The sequence below is a fragment of the Erythrolamprus reginae genome, chromosome 1, assembly GCF_031021105.1.
Source record: "Erythrolamprus reginae isolate rEryReg1 chromosome 1, rEryReg1.hap1, whole genome shotgun sequence".
In the NCBI taxonomy this organism is placed as follows: Eukaryota; Metazoa; Chordata; class Lepidosauria; order Squamata; family Dipsadidae; genus Erythrolamprus; species Erythrolamprus reginae.
This window is the reverse complement of record NC_091950.1, coordinates 15,217,190-15,236,040: the sequence shown is the minus strand read 5'-3', so window position 1 is coordinate 15,236,040 and position 18,851 is coordinate 15,217,190. Positions and strand designations below refer to the sequence as shown.

The 18,851-nt window shown below is 45.7% G+C and overlaps 1 protein-coding gene across 7 annotated transcripts in view; it reads right to left on the bottom strand.

Moving 5' to 3' along the window:
- STK11 (serine/threonine kinase 11) overlaps nt 1–18,851 on the bottom strand; it is a 138,175-nt gene that overhangs the window by 56,766 nt on the left and 62,558 nt on the right. For all 7 annotated transcript variants that reach the window (XM_070745072.1, XM_070745080.1, XM_070745063.1 and 4 more), the window contains 5 exons: nt 17,400–17,483; nt 12,221–12,310; nt 10,589–10,721; nt 4,456–4,592; nt 2,950–3,077 (listed from right to left, as the gene is read on the bottom strand). In XM_070745072.1, coding sequence (XP_070601173.1) covers nt 2,950–3,077; nt 4,456–4,592; nt 10,589–10,721; nt 12,221–12,310; nt 17,400–17,483 — 572 coding nt within the window. The remainder of the gene's footprint in view (nt 1–2,949; nt 3,078–4,455; nt 4,593–10,588; nt 10,722–12,220; nt 12,311–17,399; nt 17,484–18,851) is intronic.

Here is an 18,851-nt window from a genome sequence, read left to right as displayed (position 1 = left end):
TCCATTGTAACGTCTAATGGGTGCCAAGCAACCGGTTACAAGATGAAGGCTTGCTGTTGTTCTTAGTTGCAAAGTTGTTTCTGAGCCATCGCGACCCTACGGACCAACTTCCTCCAGGCCTTCCTGTCCTCTACCACCCCTTGGAGTCCATTGAAGCTCACGCCAACTGCTTCAGTGACTCCATCCAGCCCCCTCGTTCTCTGTTATCCCCTTCTTCTTTTGCCCTCCATTGTTCCCAGCATTAGGCTCGTCTCCAGTGAGTCCTTCCATCTGATTAGGTGGCCAGAGGATTTGAGTTTCATCTTCAGGATCCGGGCTTTGAAAGAACAATCAGGGTGGATCTCATGTTGGACTGACCGTTTGGATGGCCTTGCAGTCCAAGGGACTTTGCAGGAGTCTTCTCCAGCATCAGAGTTCAAAGGCCTCAATTCTTTGGCACTCAGCCTTCCTTATGGCCCAACTCTCCCAGCCATATATTTGTTACAAAAGAACCTAAGAAGAGCCATGCTGAATCAGGCCAAAGCCCATCGAGTCCAGCATTCTGTGTCCCACAGTGGCCCACCAATTGTCCATGGGGATCTTGAGCAGAAAGAGAAGGACCCCAACAAGTGGTACTCAAGGGAACCCTGCCTGCCTCAACCAATATAGAGGCAGCACTTGGACATCCATTTCAATAACCATCTATATGCTTGGCATCCATGAATCTGTCTAATCCTGCCTTGAAGCTATCAAGGCTGACAGCTGTCACAACCTCTTCTGGAAGTGAATTCCAGAAACCAAGGACTCTCTGGGTGAAGAAATATTTCCCTGATTTGTCCTCGATTTCTTACATATGAGCTTTAGGGAAGGCCCCCTTGTCCTAGTATTGTGTGGTAGAGAAAAGAATTTTTCTCTATCCACCTTTTCTATCCCGTGCATGATTTTATACACTTCGATCAAGTCACCCCTTTGTTGTTCTTGTTGTTGTTAGTTGCGAAGTCATGTCCGACTCATCACGACCCCATGGACAACGTTCCTCCAGGCCTTCCTGTTCTCTACCATCCTCTGGAGTCCATTTAAGCTCACGCCGACTGCTTCAGTGACTCCATCCAGCCACCTCGTTCTCTGTTGTCCCCTTCTTCTTTTGCCCTCCATCCTCCCCAGCATTAGGCTCTTCTCCAGGGAGTCCTTCCTTCTTGTTAGGTGGCCAAAGTACTTGAGTTTCATCTTCAGTCGAGGGCTTCCTGTATGTTTATGTTTGCTTCCTAGGAATCTCTGCAAATCCTTCCAAGGTGGGTAAATTGAGGACCCAGATTGTTGGGGGCAAGATGCTAACTCTGTAAACTGCTTAAGAGAGGGGCTGTAAAGCACTGTAAAATGGTATATGTCTGAGTGCTGTTGCTGTTGCTCTATTCCATCATACAAATATACCTCCATTACAGTGAGAAGTAAATGCTGGCTTTTGGCAAAAATGTCGTAAATTGCAGTTACATGACTCCAGAAACTGCAAATGGCCATAAAGGTGGGTGGTTGCAGAGTGCTCAAAATGTGATCCCATGACGGTGGGGTGGGAGTCAGGGAACTACTGAAACTTTGGTACCGAGTGGCAATAATAATTAATAATAATTTATTAGATTTGTATGCCGCCCCTCTCTGAGGACTCAGAGCGGCTCGCAACAAGCAATACATATACAAATCCAATATTTAAAACAATTTTTAAAAACCCTTATAAAAAACAATCATACAATCCAGGCAAACCATACATAAATCGAAACAGCTAGGGGTATGTCAATTTCCCCATGCCTGGCGACATAGATGGGTTTTTAGGAGTTTGCGAAAGGCAAGGACGGTGGGGGCAGTCCTAATCTCCGGGGGCGGGGAGTTGATTCCAGAGGACCGAGGCCGCCACAGAGAGGGCTCTTCCCCTGGGTCCCGCCAGAAGGCCAACTCTGTGGGACCTAATCAGTCGCTGCGATTCGTGCGGCAGAAGGCAGTCCCGGAGGCATTCTGGTTCGATACCATGTAGGGCTTTATAGGTCATAAGCAACACTTTGAATTGTGACCGGAAACTGATCGGTAGCCAGTGCAGGCAAGTAGCTTTGGGAGGTCATTGTAACTTCAAATAGTCACTTATGTTTTGGACTTGGTTCTTGAAGGCTGAAGAGAAGCACATTCTGCCCTGTTAGCCAAAACTAAAGGACTGTCAGTCTCTCTGCCTGTCTGCCTGTGATGCTAAGATTTCTACACCATTATCTGTTCTTCCTCAACCGTCTTGCAAATTGATTTGACTTATGGCCGGGAAGCAAACACTGACATAAATCTGCTAACAGAGTAACAACAACTTGTGCTCAGGCAGGAGCCTGTAAGCGAGACAGTACTTCCTTCCTTCCCTACCTAATTATTTTTTTCCAGGGCCTCCTAATATGTTTATTATGCGGCTCATGTGCTGCAATAGAATAGAATGGAATGGAATGGAATTCTTTATTGGCCAAGTGTGATTGGATATACAAAGAATTTGTCTTTGGTGCATATGCTCTCAATGTACAATCTCCAGACATCTTAAAAACTACTTTAAAGGATTAAGCACTGAAGAACAAAACAAAGAGGTAAAATACAAGTTTATTAACAACCTACAGTAAATACATTAATAGAGTTTACTAACAGCCTATTGTGGCATTTGGATATTTTTTTCCTTCCTGAATTTAATTATTTTCAATGTTCTTTTACTAGTAAGGGGGAACAGAAAGTAAGGCAACAGCTACTGGTATTATCCCTGCCATTGCTGGTATCTCCCAAGGTATTTTAAAATACTACCACTTTACTCATTGAGGCTGATGGACGGAGTAACTGAAACTCACGCTATGATTAAGTTGGGAATGATCTGATGAACTGGCCTTTTTGTACCAATGATGAGTGCAGGGGAAGTTTCTCCATAAAAATATATGATTTATATATATAGCGCTTACTTACCTCTAAGCAAATCCGAAAGCGGAGGGCCACAATCCTCAGGGATTACGTAGTCTCCTTTTCCAATGTTTTCAAATAATTTATAAATATTATCACCCTCAAAGGGATAAAGGCCTGTTGTAATATTGTACCTGCAGAGCAGGGGGAAGGGGTTAGGGAGAGCAGAGAGAGAGGAAAGAAGAAATGATAAGGTGCATTTAAGAATTCCTCTCCGACCCAAAGATGCTTTTTCAAAGGCAACTGGATTTTTGTTGTTGTTGTTGTGTTGTCTGCATCTCAGGCTGAAGCACAAATGGCTCCATTCCACAAAAATCTATACGGTATTCTGCAACTTTTCTGGAAATCCGTTCATATACTCCCACACCATTTGAAAGGTGTTCATCCAAAAATGCAGAGCTAAATGTCTATGGAGAGATTCTCAGTCATCCAGGTCAGGGGTCGACAACTTTGGTAATTTTAAGACTTATGGACTTCAACTCCCAGAGTTCCTCAGCCAGCAAAGCAAAGCTGGCTGAGGAACTCTGGGAGTTGAAGCCCACAAGTCTTAAAATTGCCAAGGTTGTCGACCCCTGATCCAGGTCATGGTTGTCCTAAAGGTGGTTTTTTTTTTTTTAAAGGCAACTGAACATGTTTTTCCCTTGAAGACATTCTGAAGAAGCTTTTTGGATGAGTCTTCACGAAAAAGGAAAGTCCAGTTGCCTTTTGAAAAAGCAACTTTGGAACTGTGGCCTGGATGACTGAGAAAAAAAGAAAGAAAGAGAGAGAGAGAGAGGGAGAGGGAGGGAGGGGGAGAGAGAGAGAGAGAGGAAGGAAGGAAAGAAGGAAGGAAGAGAGAGAGAAAGAGAGGGAGGGAGGGGGAGGGAGAGAGAGAGGAAGGAAGGAAGAGAGAGAAAGAGAGGGAGGGAGGGAGGAAGGGGGAGAGAGAGAGAGGAAGGAAGGAAGGAAGGGAGGGAGGGAGAGAGAGAGAAAGAGCGGGAGGGAGGGAGGGAGGAAGGGAGGAAGGAAGGACGGACGGAAGGAAGGAAGGAAGGAAGGAAGGAAGGAAGGAAGGAAGGAAGGAAGGAAGCTGTTGAAGAGCAATCATCTGAATCCAGAGGAAGGTCAAGCAGGCAATTAGCCTAGACTCCCTGCATCATCATCATTACTACTACTACTACTACTACTACTACTACTACTACTATTTAGATTTGTATGCTGCCCTTCTCCGAAAACTCGGGGCGGCTCACAGAACATAAACATAAGCAACCAAGGTCTGACCTATATCTAAATGCCTTTTGTGCCCTATCCAGTCTTTCACAGGTGAAAGCTGCCATTCTGGAAAAAGGGTCAAGATAAACAGAGTATCCTTCTAGAACACAAGGGGTATTTACCAAGGGACTGCCCCTTTAAATGATTTCCCCTAGTTAGCAGCGCAAGGAATCCCAGTGGCTGACACTGTCGCAACTGTCACAATCATCCTGTGGCTGACATTAAGGGTTTGCGTCCTGCTTGGCATTCTCATTTACTTACAGCGTGACACCCGCTGACCAGATGTCCACTTTGAAGCCAGAAAAGGTATCAAGGCCGTTGGCAATTTCTGGAGGCTGAAAAGCTGGTGACCCCTGGCTGGTTCGGCACATGTCGTCCTCAGCAAATGGATGCAAGGCCTGCGGCAAGCAGATAACAAAGAGGAATTGATTTGAGGGTGAAGGCAAATGTCTTCAGCAGCAACTGGAAAATTGGGGGCAGCTGCGGGTTATTATTTTTGTAAAATGATTATTTTAGCAGCAGTCATGTTTATTTATTTATTTATTAGATTTGTATGCTGCCCCTCTCCGTAGACTCGGGGCGGCTCACAACAGCAATAGAACAATTCATAACAAATCTAATAATTTTAAAACATTTTTAAAAAACCCCATTATTAATCAGACATACATACAAACATACCATACATAAATTGTATAGGCCTGGGGGAGATATCTCAATTCCCCCATGCCTGGCGGCAAAGGTGGGTTTTAAGAACTTTACGGAAGGCAAGGAGGGTGGGGACAGTTCTAATCTCCGGGGGGAGCTGGTTCCAGAGAGTTAGGGCCGCCACAGAGAAGGCTCTTCCCCTGGGACCCGCCAAATGACATTGTTTAGTCGACGGGATCCGGAGAAGGCCAACTCTGTGGGACCTAATCGGTCGCTGGGATTCGTGCGGCAGAAGGCGGTCCCGGAGATATTCTGGTCCGATGACATGAAGGGCTTTATAGGTCATAACCAACACTTTGAATTGTGACCGGAAATTGATCGGCAACCAATGCAGACTGCGGAGTGTTGGTTTGACATGGGCATACCTGGGGAAACCCAAAATTGCTCTCGCAGCTGCATTCTGCACAATCTGAAGTTTCCGAACACTTTTCAAAGGTAGCCCCATGTAGAGAGCGTTGTTGTTCAACTGGGCCATATCAAACTTTCATACAAAAAAAAAAAGACATATTAAAGGGGAAGTTGGCATTTTAATCATTTGCCCATGTTGTTTGTTGATTGATTGACTGTGTGCCTGTTTTTTATATATACTGTTTTTATGAGAATACTAATTTTAAATTGTAATTAGATTGGTGGGCATTGGATTTGGTATTATGTACTGTGCTGTTTTTTATTATTGTTGTGAGCCGCCCCGAGTTTGCGGAGAGGGGCGGCATATAAATCCAATAAATCTAATCTAATCTTTAAGGGCTGTAAGCCTAACCCAAGAATAAATACATTTTATTTGTTATTGAAAATCAGTGGGAAACCCCCCAGCTAGTGTTCTGCAACTGACTACTGTGGTTCTGTTGTTCTGTTTAGGGCAGAGTTATTTGACCTTGGCAACCTTCAGACGTGTAGACTTCAATTCCCAGAATTCCTCAGCCAGCCACTCTGGATGGAGAATTCTGGGAGTTGAAGTCCAGAGTTCTTAAACTTGCTAAGGTTGGACGCCCTTGATCTAGGGCCCTGATGGCGAACCTATAGCACAGATGCCACAGATGGCACGCAGAGCCATATCTGAGGGCATGCGAGGTGTTGCCCTCTGTCAGCTCCAGCACACATGCTCGCATTGGTCAGCTGATTTTCGGCCTGCTGGAAGGTGGGGGAGGCCGTTTTCACCTTCTCCAGGCTTCAGGAAAGCATCCTGAAAGCTGCGGAAGGCGAAAAACGGCACAACGGGCCTATCAAAAGTTTTGAAACAAACTTCCAGTAGGCCCATTTTTTGCCATCCATAGCCTCCAGAGCAGATCTAGGCAAGGGGCAGCCCGTGGACCGCATCCAGCCCGCCCGCTGTCTGTGACCAGTCCGCGGAGGTCGAGGTCCGCTCCAACACGAGGATGAAAGAGTTCACTGCATCTGCCGGGACTCCTCCGGTTCCTGCTTTCCTGATGAATCATGAGGAAAGCAGGAACCGAGGAGTCGCGGTAGACATGGTGAGCTCCTTCATCCTCACACTGGAGCAGACCCCGACCTCCTATTGATAGTGGCCGAGCACAGAAACCACACAAACCCTCCAGCACAGTGACTATGGAGCACCGTGTTGCCATAAAGCAAACAATTAGGGGCCTGTAGAGTGGGTCTGAGTGTTTAGGTCAGGCCAGGGTCTGGGTCTTTACAGTATTGGGTAGAACTGAGTTAACTACAGTGGTACCTCGACATATGAGTTTAATTCGTTCCAGACCCGAGCTCGTAAGTCGATCAACTCGCATCTCGAACGAATGCCTTTAGACTTTGTTTTTCGCGCCGAGATAACCATCAGCAAGGATTCTTGCGCCACCTAGTGGAAGCTCGGCTCGTATCCCGAATTTGAGCTCGGGTCTGGAACAGAAATTTCGCTCGCGTCGTGGCTCGTAACTTGGAATATTCGCATGTGGAGCAGCTCGTATCTAGAGGTACTACTGTATATTAGTCCGGCCCTCTAAAACCATCCCAATTTCTCATGCGGCCCCATGGCAAAATTAATTGCCCACCCCTGCTCCAGAGGCTTCAGTGAGGGGTATGTGCTTGCATTGGGGGGGGGGGGTTATGCATACATGTGTGCGGGGAAGACATTGCATTATGGGTATGGGCACACACATGTGCACTATCATGGGCACACACACCCTTTTGGCACCCAAGCAAAAAAAGGTTTGCCATCCCTGATCTAGGGGGTTCTGATGGCCCCCATGCAGCCCCACTAACTATCCCAGCCTCCACGGTGTAGACTGGGAGTAAAACTGAGTTTTTGCCTTATTCAGTTTAAAAAAACAAATGCTTCAGAGAAAGAATTAGGTTGTAAATACTTTAAAGCAATCACCAGCCAACGTCACCCTGGCCTTAGAAAAGGGATTTGCCTCAGTCTGCTCAAATTTCTTGGGTGCTGGCTTTCAAAACAAATTGCTTGATGACTGAACACAGCTGTCAACTGAAAAGCTTCAGAAGTGCAAGAATGAATATTGACAACTTTGTTGCGTAATTCTTAGTTCTCAGATGTACTGCAATTCTCCAGTATACAGTGGTACCTCTACTTAAGAACTTAATTTTTTCCATGACCACGTTCTTAAGTAGAAATGTTCTTAAGTGGAAGCAATTTTTCCCATAGGAATCAGTGTAAAAGCAAATAATGCGTGCAGACCCATTAGGAAAGAAATAAAAGCTCGGAATTTGGGAGGGGGGAGGAGGAGGAAGAAGAGGAGGAAGGGAGTAGCTACCGAAGGAAGAAGGGGAGGGGAGGGGAATCAAAAAAATCCAAAATATGAAGGCTTAAAAAAAAAAGAGGGACTCTGAGGTGGCAAGAAGGAGCACGCGCCTCCAATACACCCAGCGCGAGGCTGCTTCCCATAAACTGCCTGCTGCTGCTGCTACCTGCTTCCTCTTCCTTCCCATGCTGAAGGGCTCCCCTCTCTTCTCACTCGCTTGCTTTGTAGCCGGCGCCTTTCCTTTGCTGCGGTGACTCCTCGGCTGCTCAGAGTGAAGGGAGCGTTTCTTTTCTCTGGGCACTGGCAGAAGTTTATTCCCTCTCCAAGCGCCCAGAGAAAGGAAAATGCTTCGTTCGCTCTGGACTGCCAAAGCCTCCTTAAGCGCCATTGAAAGGCTCCTCTGGCAGCCCAGATGGCCAGGATTAAAGGGGGAATGGCAGGAAACTGGCCGGCCCTTTGTGCCGCTCTCAAATTTCCTGGGAAATTTTTCCAGGCTCAGGTTCTTAAGTAGAAAATGGTTCTTAAGTAAAGGCACAAAAATCTTGAACACCCGGTTCCTATATAGAAAAGTTCTTAAGTAGAGGCGTTCTTAAGTAGAGGTACCACTGTATCTTGGCCTATCTGTCTGGCTGGAGAGTTGTTGGAGTTGAAGTCCACTCATTTTAAAGTTGCTAAGGTTGAGAAACCCTGCTGTAAACATTCAGGGAAATAAATGTATGGTATAAAAGATGCCTAATCCAAGACCCAACCAAGGGCCAAGCAATCTGAGCCATCCAACAGCAGGACGAAGGCCCACAGCTGTGGGTTACCTTAGCGTTCTAAAACAACTATTCTAGGCAAATACTGACTTTAACCAAAAGAAAAAAAGGCCCAGAATTTAAGATTATTTCCTGTCTCCTACCTCAGAGGGGGAAAATAGCAATACAGCAAGTAGCAGGGGTCTCCAACCCCCAGGCCACATGACTGGGCCATCAGTTGTTCAAAACGGGGCCGCCCAAAGTAGCGGCCAAACAGAGAGCATTTTACCTTGCATGAGTAGGTGAGCGCATGCATGCACACTCAATTTGCGTGAGTGGTGAATACACATGCATGCCACTCAAGCACATGGAGCTAGTGCAAATGCACACTTGCCTGTCACTCATGCAGAACTATCCCCTCCCTCCCCCAATCCATAGAGCCGGAAAGGTTGGGGAACTCTGTCACATAGCAAATAGCAATGTAGCATACAGCAATAGCTCTTAAGACTTTTTGTACCACTCCATTGTGTTTTACAGCACTCTGAGCAGTTTAGAATCAACACACTGCCCCAAAAATTTGGACCCTCGTTTTATTGACCTCAGAAGGATAAAAGGCTGAGTCAACCTTGAGGTCAGAATCGAACTCCTGGCAGTGGGCAGAGTTAGCTTTTCAGTACTGCATTTAAACCATTGACCTCTCATTTTAAATATCTTCTTTTCTTAAAACTTTCATCTTTATTGATAGTAAAGATCTTAAAAGCTGAAGAGTAATTGGGTCAATAGATATGTTGTCACTATTTACGACATCTGATAAATTTATAGATATGAATTTATCTCTTCTTTCTTTCTTTTTCTTTTTAATTTTTCCTCTTCTCTTTCCTTCTCCCTTTTCTCTTTTTCTTTCCCTCTCTTTAGCCTTATTTTCTTCTATACAGTGATCCCCCGATCATTGCGAGGGTTCCGTTCCAGGACCCCTAGCAATGATCGGGTTTTTGCGAAGTAGCGCTGCGGAAGTAAAAACACCATCTGCGCATGCGCAGATGGTGTTTTTACTTCCGCAGCGCTAGCGAGGAGCCGGACTCAGCTGGGAAGCGGCGCTGGGGTTTCCCCACCGCCCACGCAAACTCCTCGCTGCCGCTCGCCCGCCCTTCGCCCGCCCACCCCGCTCGCTTGCGCCGCTTCCCAGCTGAGTCCTGAAGCGAATTCTCAGCTGGGAAGCGGCCCCAGCGAACGGCGTGGGCGGGAGAAGGGCGCGCGAGCCGCGGGCGTGCGGGCAGGCAGGCTGCGGACAAGCCGTTCGCTCGGGCCGCTTCCCAGCGGAATACTCAGCTGGGAAGCGGCCCCAGCGAACGGCGTGGGCGGGAGAAGGGCGCGTCATGCCAAAGAGCTACAATGCAATACTTCCAGGAAACCCATGGGTGTTCTGCATGGCTGGTGTAGTGTGGTATCTGCAGATTAAGACAGTACTCACTCCAAGAGTTCAATCCTGACCACCCCAAAGTTGACTCAGCCTTCCATTCTTCCGAGGTCAGTAAAATGAGGACCCAGATTGCTGGGGGCAAGAGGCTGACTCTGTAAACTGCTTAGAGAGGGCTGTGTAAAGCACTGTGAGGTGGCATATAAGAATCCCAGCGACCGGTTAGGTCCCACAGAGTTGGCCTTCTTTGGGTCCCGTCGATTAAACAATGTCGTCTGGCGGGACCCAGGGGAAGAGCCTTCTCTGTGGTGGCTCCGACCCTCTGGAACCAGCTCCCCCCTGAGATTAGTATTGCCCCCACCCTCCTTGCCTTTCGTAAACTCCTTAAAACCCACCTCTGCCGTCAGGCATGGGGGAACTAAAACATCTCCCCTTGCCCATGTTGTTTTGCTGTTTGATTGTGTGCTTGTTTTATATATATATTGGGATTGTTTTATGAATTTCTAAACTTAAAATTGTAATTGGATTGGTGGGCATTGGATTTGTCACTATGTACTGTTTTTTGCTATTGTTGTGAGCCGCCCCGAGTCTGCAGAGAGGGGCGGCATATAAATCCAATAAATCTAATCTAATCAAATCTACCTGTTCCTGCTATGGCTCCCTAGTAATTCAGAGGCCTTCTGATCCTAGAGGAAGCATTTGGATGACTAGAAGCCAAAGATAGTTTTGTCCACCATAAATTTGCCCAATCCCGTCTTAAAGCCATCAGATTAGTTATAATAACAATTCACACCCGGCATGGAAGTTCAAAAGCATACCTCTGCCACACCTAGATCGGATATCTTTAGAGTCCCACTGGTTGTTAGCAGGAGATTTCCCGGTTTGATATCTTTGTGTACGATGCCCTGGCTGTGCAGATATTCCAAGCCATCTATAAGTTGGCAAAAGTACCTGCATGAGGTATGAGGGGGAGGCAGAGGGAAAATGAGGTGGGGGAAAAAAAATCAAGTTTCTGGAGGGCAAGCACAGTGCAATATCTATGTTATTAAGCAGTTAGGAGTTATCAGCCATTATTCAGTCTGATTCTGACCAAGATTCTTATAATGTTTAGGTACAAGGACAGATTAGATGGACCATGAGGTCTTTTTCTGCAGTCAATCTTCTATGTTTCTATGTTTATCCCATATCAAGAAACAGAACAGTTACTGAGACTTTATAGAAAGATGCTTGCATTATGTCATGAGCTGTCAGTCTGGTTAAGGCACCAGGCTAGGTGGGAGACCAATCACCAGAAGGCAATGAGTTTTAGTCCCACCTTAGGCATGAAAGTCAACTGGGTGACTTTGGGCCAATCATGAGAAGACGGGGAGTTCTAGTCCTGCCTTGGGCATGAAAGCCAACTGGGTGACTTTGGGCCAATCACCAGGAGGCGGTAAGTTCTAGTCCTGCTTTAGGCATGAAAGCTGGCTGGGTGACTTTAGGCCAATCACTCTCTCTCTCTGCCCACACTACCTTACAGGGTTGTTGCTGTGGGGTAAACAGGAAGAGGAGGATTCATTATATATGTTCACCATCTTGACACACAAATGCTCCTGGTTCGCTTGTGCCTATCAGTCGTCAGAGGGAGCGAAGGGAGCACGAGACTCTGCCCACCTGCCTGATATTTCAGTTCTTTTACCCTCTGCACATGCACAGAAGGTAAAAGAACTCAAATGGTGGCGTCCGGGCAGGTGGGCGGAGCCCCTCAGTCCCTTCGTGACTGGCCCTCTTGACAACCAATAGGCATGAGTGAGCTGGGAGCATTTCACTATCCATATGTCTGTCTGCCTATCTATCTTTTTCTTTCTTTCCTTTTCTTTCTTCCTTTCTATCATCTATCTCTTATCTATCCATCCATCCATCTTTCTGCCTGCCTGCCTGCCTGTTTGTGTACATTTTCACGGGTATTGCTATGTAGGTCTTGGTGTATTCGGGTCTTTTCCCATGTAAGATTGATAGAATCTTGGCAACGTTTCCATGAGGTCCCACTCATCATCTTCAGGATAGTGCTTTCGGCTTCGTGCTAGAGTTTGTGCTTTTGTGCGTCCTAGCACGAAGCCGAAAGCACTATCCTGAATGTGTGTGTGTGTGTGTGTGTGTGTGTGTGTGTGTGTGTGTGTGTGTGTGTGGTATACCGAAATATGGGAGGGAACACGGACTGGAAACTAAACTGGCTTAGATACTGCCAATGCTTGAACCCAAGACTGCATGGGAAGTGAGTGGATTTTTTCTTCATTCCAACAAGGGAAGGGGGGGGACGACCCCTTGAACTGCAAGTAATACTTAAGTCCCCCTTCTCCCGATGATCAGAAACGATCAGCATGAATCACCAGCCCAGTTTCCTTATTTCCGCGTGAGGCTTCCTCAGCCAAGGCGACTTCTGAGTGACAGGAAGCAGGTCTGCTACTTACCCGTGCGTTTGAAAGACTGGAAACTTTTTGTCAGGAACGCTGTCCAACATCTCTTGCATGCCACAGACACAATACTCCATCACCATATACGTGAGAAAGAGTTAAGGAAGTTCCTGGAGTGGGACTTAATAGAGGAAGAGTCTCCAACCTTGACAACTTTAAGACTTGTGGGCTTCAACTCCCAGAATCCCTCAGCCAGCTTTGCAAAGCTGGCTAAGGAATTCTGGGAGTTGTACTCCACAAGTCTTAAAAGTCGCCAAGGTTGGTGACCCCTGTAATAGAAAAACTTGCCCTCCACTGGTTGACAGCATTTCAGCGCCTAACGCCACTCAAGTCTTACGCTACACCGATCTCAGCTGAGAGGCAGGAGAACCATCTGTCCCAACACCTCCACCATGCATCCATTTTTAACTGGGGTGGTTTGTGATTGACACAAGAGACTTCCTGAATGCAAAGGAAGCACTCCACTTTGTAAATGACTTATGGACGCTCTCCAAATAGCCCAGGCCAAAGGAAGGGAACTAATCTTGAAAATATGTAAAGATTGCAAAGCATGTATGGGAATTATAATCCTAATATATTTGGGAGGAGGCTGGTTGGAGCAGTGGTTCTCAACCGTCCTAATGCCACGAGCCTTTAATACAGTTCCTCGTGTTGTTATGCCCCCAGCTATACCATACAATAAAAAAATTAGGAAACTCAAGGGTGGGTTCTAAATTACCTCACTGCCGGTTTGCTTCCCCCTGCACTGCGTGGGCGTGCCTCGTGGGCGTGCATGAGCTTTTTGCACGCACACATGTGCAGTGGCTTTTTTAAAAAAAATTACAAAAAAAAAAGAGCTAAAAGCAAGATGGCAACTCATGTGCAGTGCTGGAAATTCGGCTTCTGTGCATGCTCAGAAGTTCCCATGGTACTGTTGTGGTTAGCTCTGGCCCAGCTCCTGCCCCAAGGACTGTGGGTGTGGGGGAGACATCCACATGCTGCAGGCCTGTTTTGCCCCCGGTGGAATCTGCTGATGAAGGCTCCTCTGACCAAGAAGACATGAGTGACAGGGAGGAGGAGAGTGGGGCAGACAGCTCAGAAGGAGATCAATTATCTAGCTCCTCCTTGGATTCAGAACAAGAGTTAATGATACAGCCACGCATGCGGAGAGTGATGCATAGGCAGCAACAACTGAGAGATTATTATCAAAGAAAATGAGGCCACCTGTGGTTGGGTGGGGCTGTGGTCATTAGTGAGGCTGCTATAAATAGCAGCCTGTGGGTTTGGCCATTGTGGAGGATTATCTGATGCTTGTGTTTCGTGACTGCTTTGCTGACTTTGACCTTTTGTGTGCTGATTTTTCCCAGCTTTGAAACTAAAGCAGAGCAAAGTGTGTTTCACTTTGTGAAAGAAGAAGGACTGTGAATTACCTCACAGCTGCAAGCTAAGTATCTAAGAACTGATAAGGGACTTGTACAAATTACCCGGTTGTTTGGAGATGAGTGCTCTTTGCTATACAAAAAGAGAGTGCTTAGTTTATTTGAATTTTCATGATAAAGAACAATGTTTTGAATTTTCAAACATGTGTGTGTCTGGAATTTGTACCTGTGAATTTTCGGGAGGATTCTACCAGAGAGCTTGACAGAACAGGTACAGTTTTTTGGGTGGGTTTTTTTTTGCAGTAGTCTATTTGCATATGGGTGGACCTGCCTGGAGACGGATAGAGGAGGGGTATTTCAGTTGCTAATATCATTGGAAATATGTTTTCAGTGGTCTTAGGCCACCCCTGTGAAAAGAATTGTTGACTCCCCTCCTCCCCAAAAAAAGGGGTCATGACCCATAGACTGAGAACCGCTGGGTTAGGGAAAGCCAGGATACACTGTGCTAACATTTAACGTCATGCAGGTAGTCCTTGACTTACAACCATTCATTGAGTAACCAAAGTTACAACAGCGGTAAAAAAAAGTGATTTATGACTGTTTTCTCACATTTAATGACCGCTGCAGCATCCCCATGGTCACATGATCAAAATTTGAATGCTTGGCAATTGTTTCGAATTTATGATGGGTGCAATGTCATGCAATCACTTTTTGAGACCTTCTGACAGGCAAAGCCAGCGGGGAAGCCAGATTCGCTTGACAACAGGGTTACTAACTGAACAACTGCAGTGATTCATGAAATGTTGTTATTATTATTTATTAAATTTGTATGCCGCCCCTCTCCGTAGACTCGGGGCAAGAACGGTTGTAAAATGGGGGAAAGCCCACTTAGCAACAGAAACCTTGAGCTCAATTATGGCTGTAAGTTGAGGTCAGCCTTTAATTATAATTCGTTCTTGGCTGTAAAAGGTGGTAAAGGAACAGATTTATTTCTTTAAGAGACATTTGAAGATCTCTACTGGGGCTGGGGGAGAGAATGTCATGCTATCAGCGAATTAGAGGTCACGCCGCCTCCTCATTTAGCCATCGTGTCTCATTCCAATGATTTGGCGGCCAAGTGAAACGGCTGCTAAATGAAGATACAACACAGAGACAGAAGCGCTGTGAAGATCAAATGGTCACTATCTCTTACTTTGTACAGTGTTGTGATTAGCTCTGGCCCAGCTCCTGCCCCAAGGACTGTGGATGTGGGGGAGACATCCACATGCTGCAGGCCTGGTTTGCCCCCCCCCCCCCCGTGGAATCTGCTGATGAAGGCTCCTCTGACCAAGAAGACATGAGTGACAGGGAGGAGGAGAGTGGGGCAGACAGCTCAGAAGATCAATTATCTAGCTTCCTCCTTGGATTCAGAACAAGAGTTAATGATACAGCCACGCATGCGGAGAGCAAAGCATAGGCAACAACAACTGAGAGATTATTGTCAAAGAAAATGAGGCCACCTGTGGTTGGATGGGGCTGTGGTAATTAGTGAGGCTGCTATAAATAGCAGCCTGTGGGTTTGGCCATTGTGGAGGATTATCCGATCGTTGTGTTTCATGACTGCTTTACTGACTGACTTTTTGTGTGTGCTGATTTTTCCCTGCTTTGAAACTAAACCAGAGCAAAGTGTGTTTCACTTTGTGACTGTGAATTACCTCACAGCTGCAAGCTAAGTATCACAGAACTGATAAGGGACTTGTACAAATTACCAGTTTGTTTGGAGATGAGTGCTCTTTGCTATACCAAAAGAGGGCTTAGTTTAAGTGAATTTTCATTCTAAAGAACATTGTTTTGAATTTTCAAACGCGTGTGGGTCTGAAATTGGTACCTGTGAATTTTTGGGAGGATTCTACCAGAGAGCCCAACAGAACATACAGTGGGATTCAAAATTTTTTACTAGTGGTTCTGTGGGCATGGCTTGGCTTGGGGAGCGTAGCAGGGGAAGGATACTGCAAAATCTCCATTTCCTCCCGATCAGCTGGGACCTGGCAGGCAGAGAATAGATGGGGATGGGGCCCAGTTACCGGTTCTCCGAACTACTTAAAATTTCCCTGCTGAATCCCATCTCTGGCCTGACCCACTGTTCTCCCTTTATTTGACCCCTCACAGGATAGAGAGATTTGTTTACACAAGCTGCCTCCCTTTGAGCTGATTTTCTTCACAGCAAAAGCCAAATGGGACAACTCGCCACAGCCAGCTTGCCAACTTCCAATGGTCAACTCGCTGCGGGACAACTCAACGTGGGCAACTTGTCCTGGGGCCCCTTGCTGCGGGACAATTCAACGTCATTAATTCAACAATTCAACGTTATTCCTTTTCCATTTTCTCCTTCGTTTGGCATCCCTTCTGTCTATTTCATCGATATTAGTGTAACTTTTGTCCCGTGGCAAATTGTCCTATGTTGAGTAGGTTCTGCTGGGGTGTCCTGCAGAGTTGTGTCAAATTGTCCACAACAAGCTAGCTGCGACAACTTGGCCTCAGTGAGCGGATGATGGCGAGTTGGCCATGGCGAAATTGTGGTAGATCCATGCCAACTACATGTTTAGAAACTTTTAATTAATCAATTTGAACCCTCCTATGCTGACCAGATCTTTTCTTTCCCCTTCCACAATTGAAGGCTTTTGCTATCAGGCCCACAAAATGTGGTTGCAAATATGAGGACAGGTAGGAAAATGATGCTTTTAAAAAATTACAGTTAATTGCTGCCCTATTGGCCACATTTGCAGCTGTTTGCAGCACGTATCTACAACACTCCGTGGCCTGCATTGGCTGCCAATCAGTTTCCGGTCACAATTCAAAGTGTTGGTCATGACCTTTAAAGCCCTACATGGCATTGGACCAGAGTACCTCCGGAACCGCCTGCTACCACAAGAATCCCAGCGGCCGATAAGGTCCCACAGAGTTGGCCTTCCCCGGGTCTCGTCGACTAAACAATGTCGTCTGGCGGGCCCCAGGGGAAGAGCCTTCTCTGTGGCGGCCCCAGCCCTCTGGAATCAACTCCCCCCGGAGATTAGAACTGCTCCCACCCTCCTTGTCTTCCATAAACTACTTAAGACCCACCTATACCGCCAGGCATGGGGGATCTGAGACACCTTTCCCCCAGGCTTATTATAATTTATGTTTCGTATGTATGTGCTGTTTGGTTTTTAATTATGATAGGGTTTTTAGTTTTTTTTAATATTAGATTTGTGCCTGTATAATATTGTTTTTATCGTTGTTGTGAGCCGCCCCGAGTCTTCGGAGAGGGGTGGCATACAAATCTAATTAATAATAATAATAATAATAATAATAATAATAATAATAATAATAATAATTATTATTATTATTATCATCATCATCATCATCATCATCATCCTGAGTTCAGGTGACCGCATTTTGCTCTAGTTTCTCTGAAAACCAGTCAATTCCTTCTGCTGTGGAGCTGAAATCCACACAAAGTTATGGAGGTTGGGAAACGTGGCATTTTTTCCGATTTGGAGAAGATCCATCACCTGCTCTGAATACAGAAGGTTGAGATTGGGCTCTGGACATCTGCCGATCAGAGGATCTTAGACAGAAAAAGGTAGAGAGAGAATTCCTACCATCACTCATAAACAACACTGAATGACGGACACCTGTCTTGCGGAGAAAGCATCTTAACTGTGGAAAGAGGAAACCTCATTAGAAACCAGAGAAGCAACATGTGGAAATGAGGAAGACCAAAAAAAACAAAGCAAAACAACAAACAAACAAAACCAGGGAATCCAGAATTCGACAGGGGAGGCCCAAAGGAAGGATATATTTTTTGCTTCTCTTCGTTGTACAACACGTCAACTAGCTGGATCACGTTTTTGTGCCGCAACCGCCGTAGGAGTTGTATTTCCCTAGAGGGGAGGGAGAGGAGGGAAAAAAACAAAGGAGAATGTATTGGCGAAGAGACAAGCCCAGCCTCAAAAATACAGTATTTATTTATTTATTTATTTATTTATTTATTTATTTATTAGATTTGTAAAAGTTCTTGCTCTGTGAATGTATTTGTTTTGAATTGCTTATTGTACAGGGAAACATATATGCGTAGTCCTTGACTTACAACCATTTAGTGAGTGTTCAAAATCACTAGACGAAGGGCTGTAAGTCAAGGATTATATATACATGGTGTGTGTGGGTGTGGGTGTATTTCTTTGTATAGAATAAGCATTGATAAAACATGGTTTATGATTGGTCCTTGCACTTATATCTGGTCCTTTTGAAGCATCCCCATAGTCACATGATCAAAACTGCACAGAAGTCTGTACAAAACTCTAGAGCAGTGTTTCCCAACCTTGGCAACTTGAAGATATTTGGACTTCAACTCCCAGAATTCCCCAGCCAGCATTTGCTGGCTGGGGAATTCTGGGAGTTGAAGTCCAAATATCTTCAAGTTGCCAAGGTTGGGAAACACTGGTCTAAAGAAACATATTCAGGTAGCCCTCAACTTACCACCATTCATTTAATGACCGTTCAAAATTAAAACCGAACGGGGAAAAGTGACTTATGACTGGTTCCCACATTTACAACTCTTTCCAGGTAATTCCACCAGGATTAATGCTGTGGGGCTGCCAATGCAAATGACGGCAGCCAGTTGCATTCATTTGAACACCATCGTAACGATGGTCCCTCAGATAACCATATAGGTAGTCCTCAACGTACAACCATCCATTTAGTGACCATTCAACGTTACAAAGCACTGAAAAAAATGATTTATGACCTGTTTTTCACACTTACAACCTTTGCCCGTGGCCACATGATAAAAATTCAGGTGTTGGGCAACCGACTTGTATTTATGACAGTTGCAGCATCCCCAAGTCATGTGATGGCCATTTATGACCTTCCCAGCCAGCTTCTGATGAGCGAAGTCAATGGACTGGATTCACTTAATGACCACACGACTCGTTTAACAAAGTGCAGTAATTCACTAATCTCTTAGCCCCGAAGCCCTCTATTTACTATTTTTAGTATTTTAAAATACTATTTATAATGTTTACTGACCCCTCACATCCTGGATACAAACCGTTTCAACTCCTACCCTCAAAACATTGCTATAGAGCACTGCACACCAAGACAACTAGAAACCAATAACAGTTTTATCCCGAATGCCATCCCTCTGCTAAACAAATAATACCCTCAACACTGTCAAACTATTCACTAAGGCTGCATTACTATAACTATTAGTCTTCTCATTGTTCCTATCACCCATATCCTCCCACTTATTT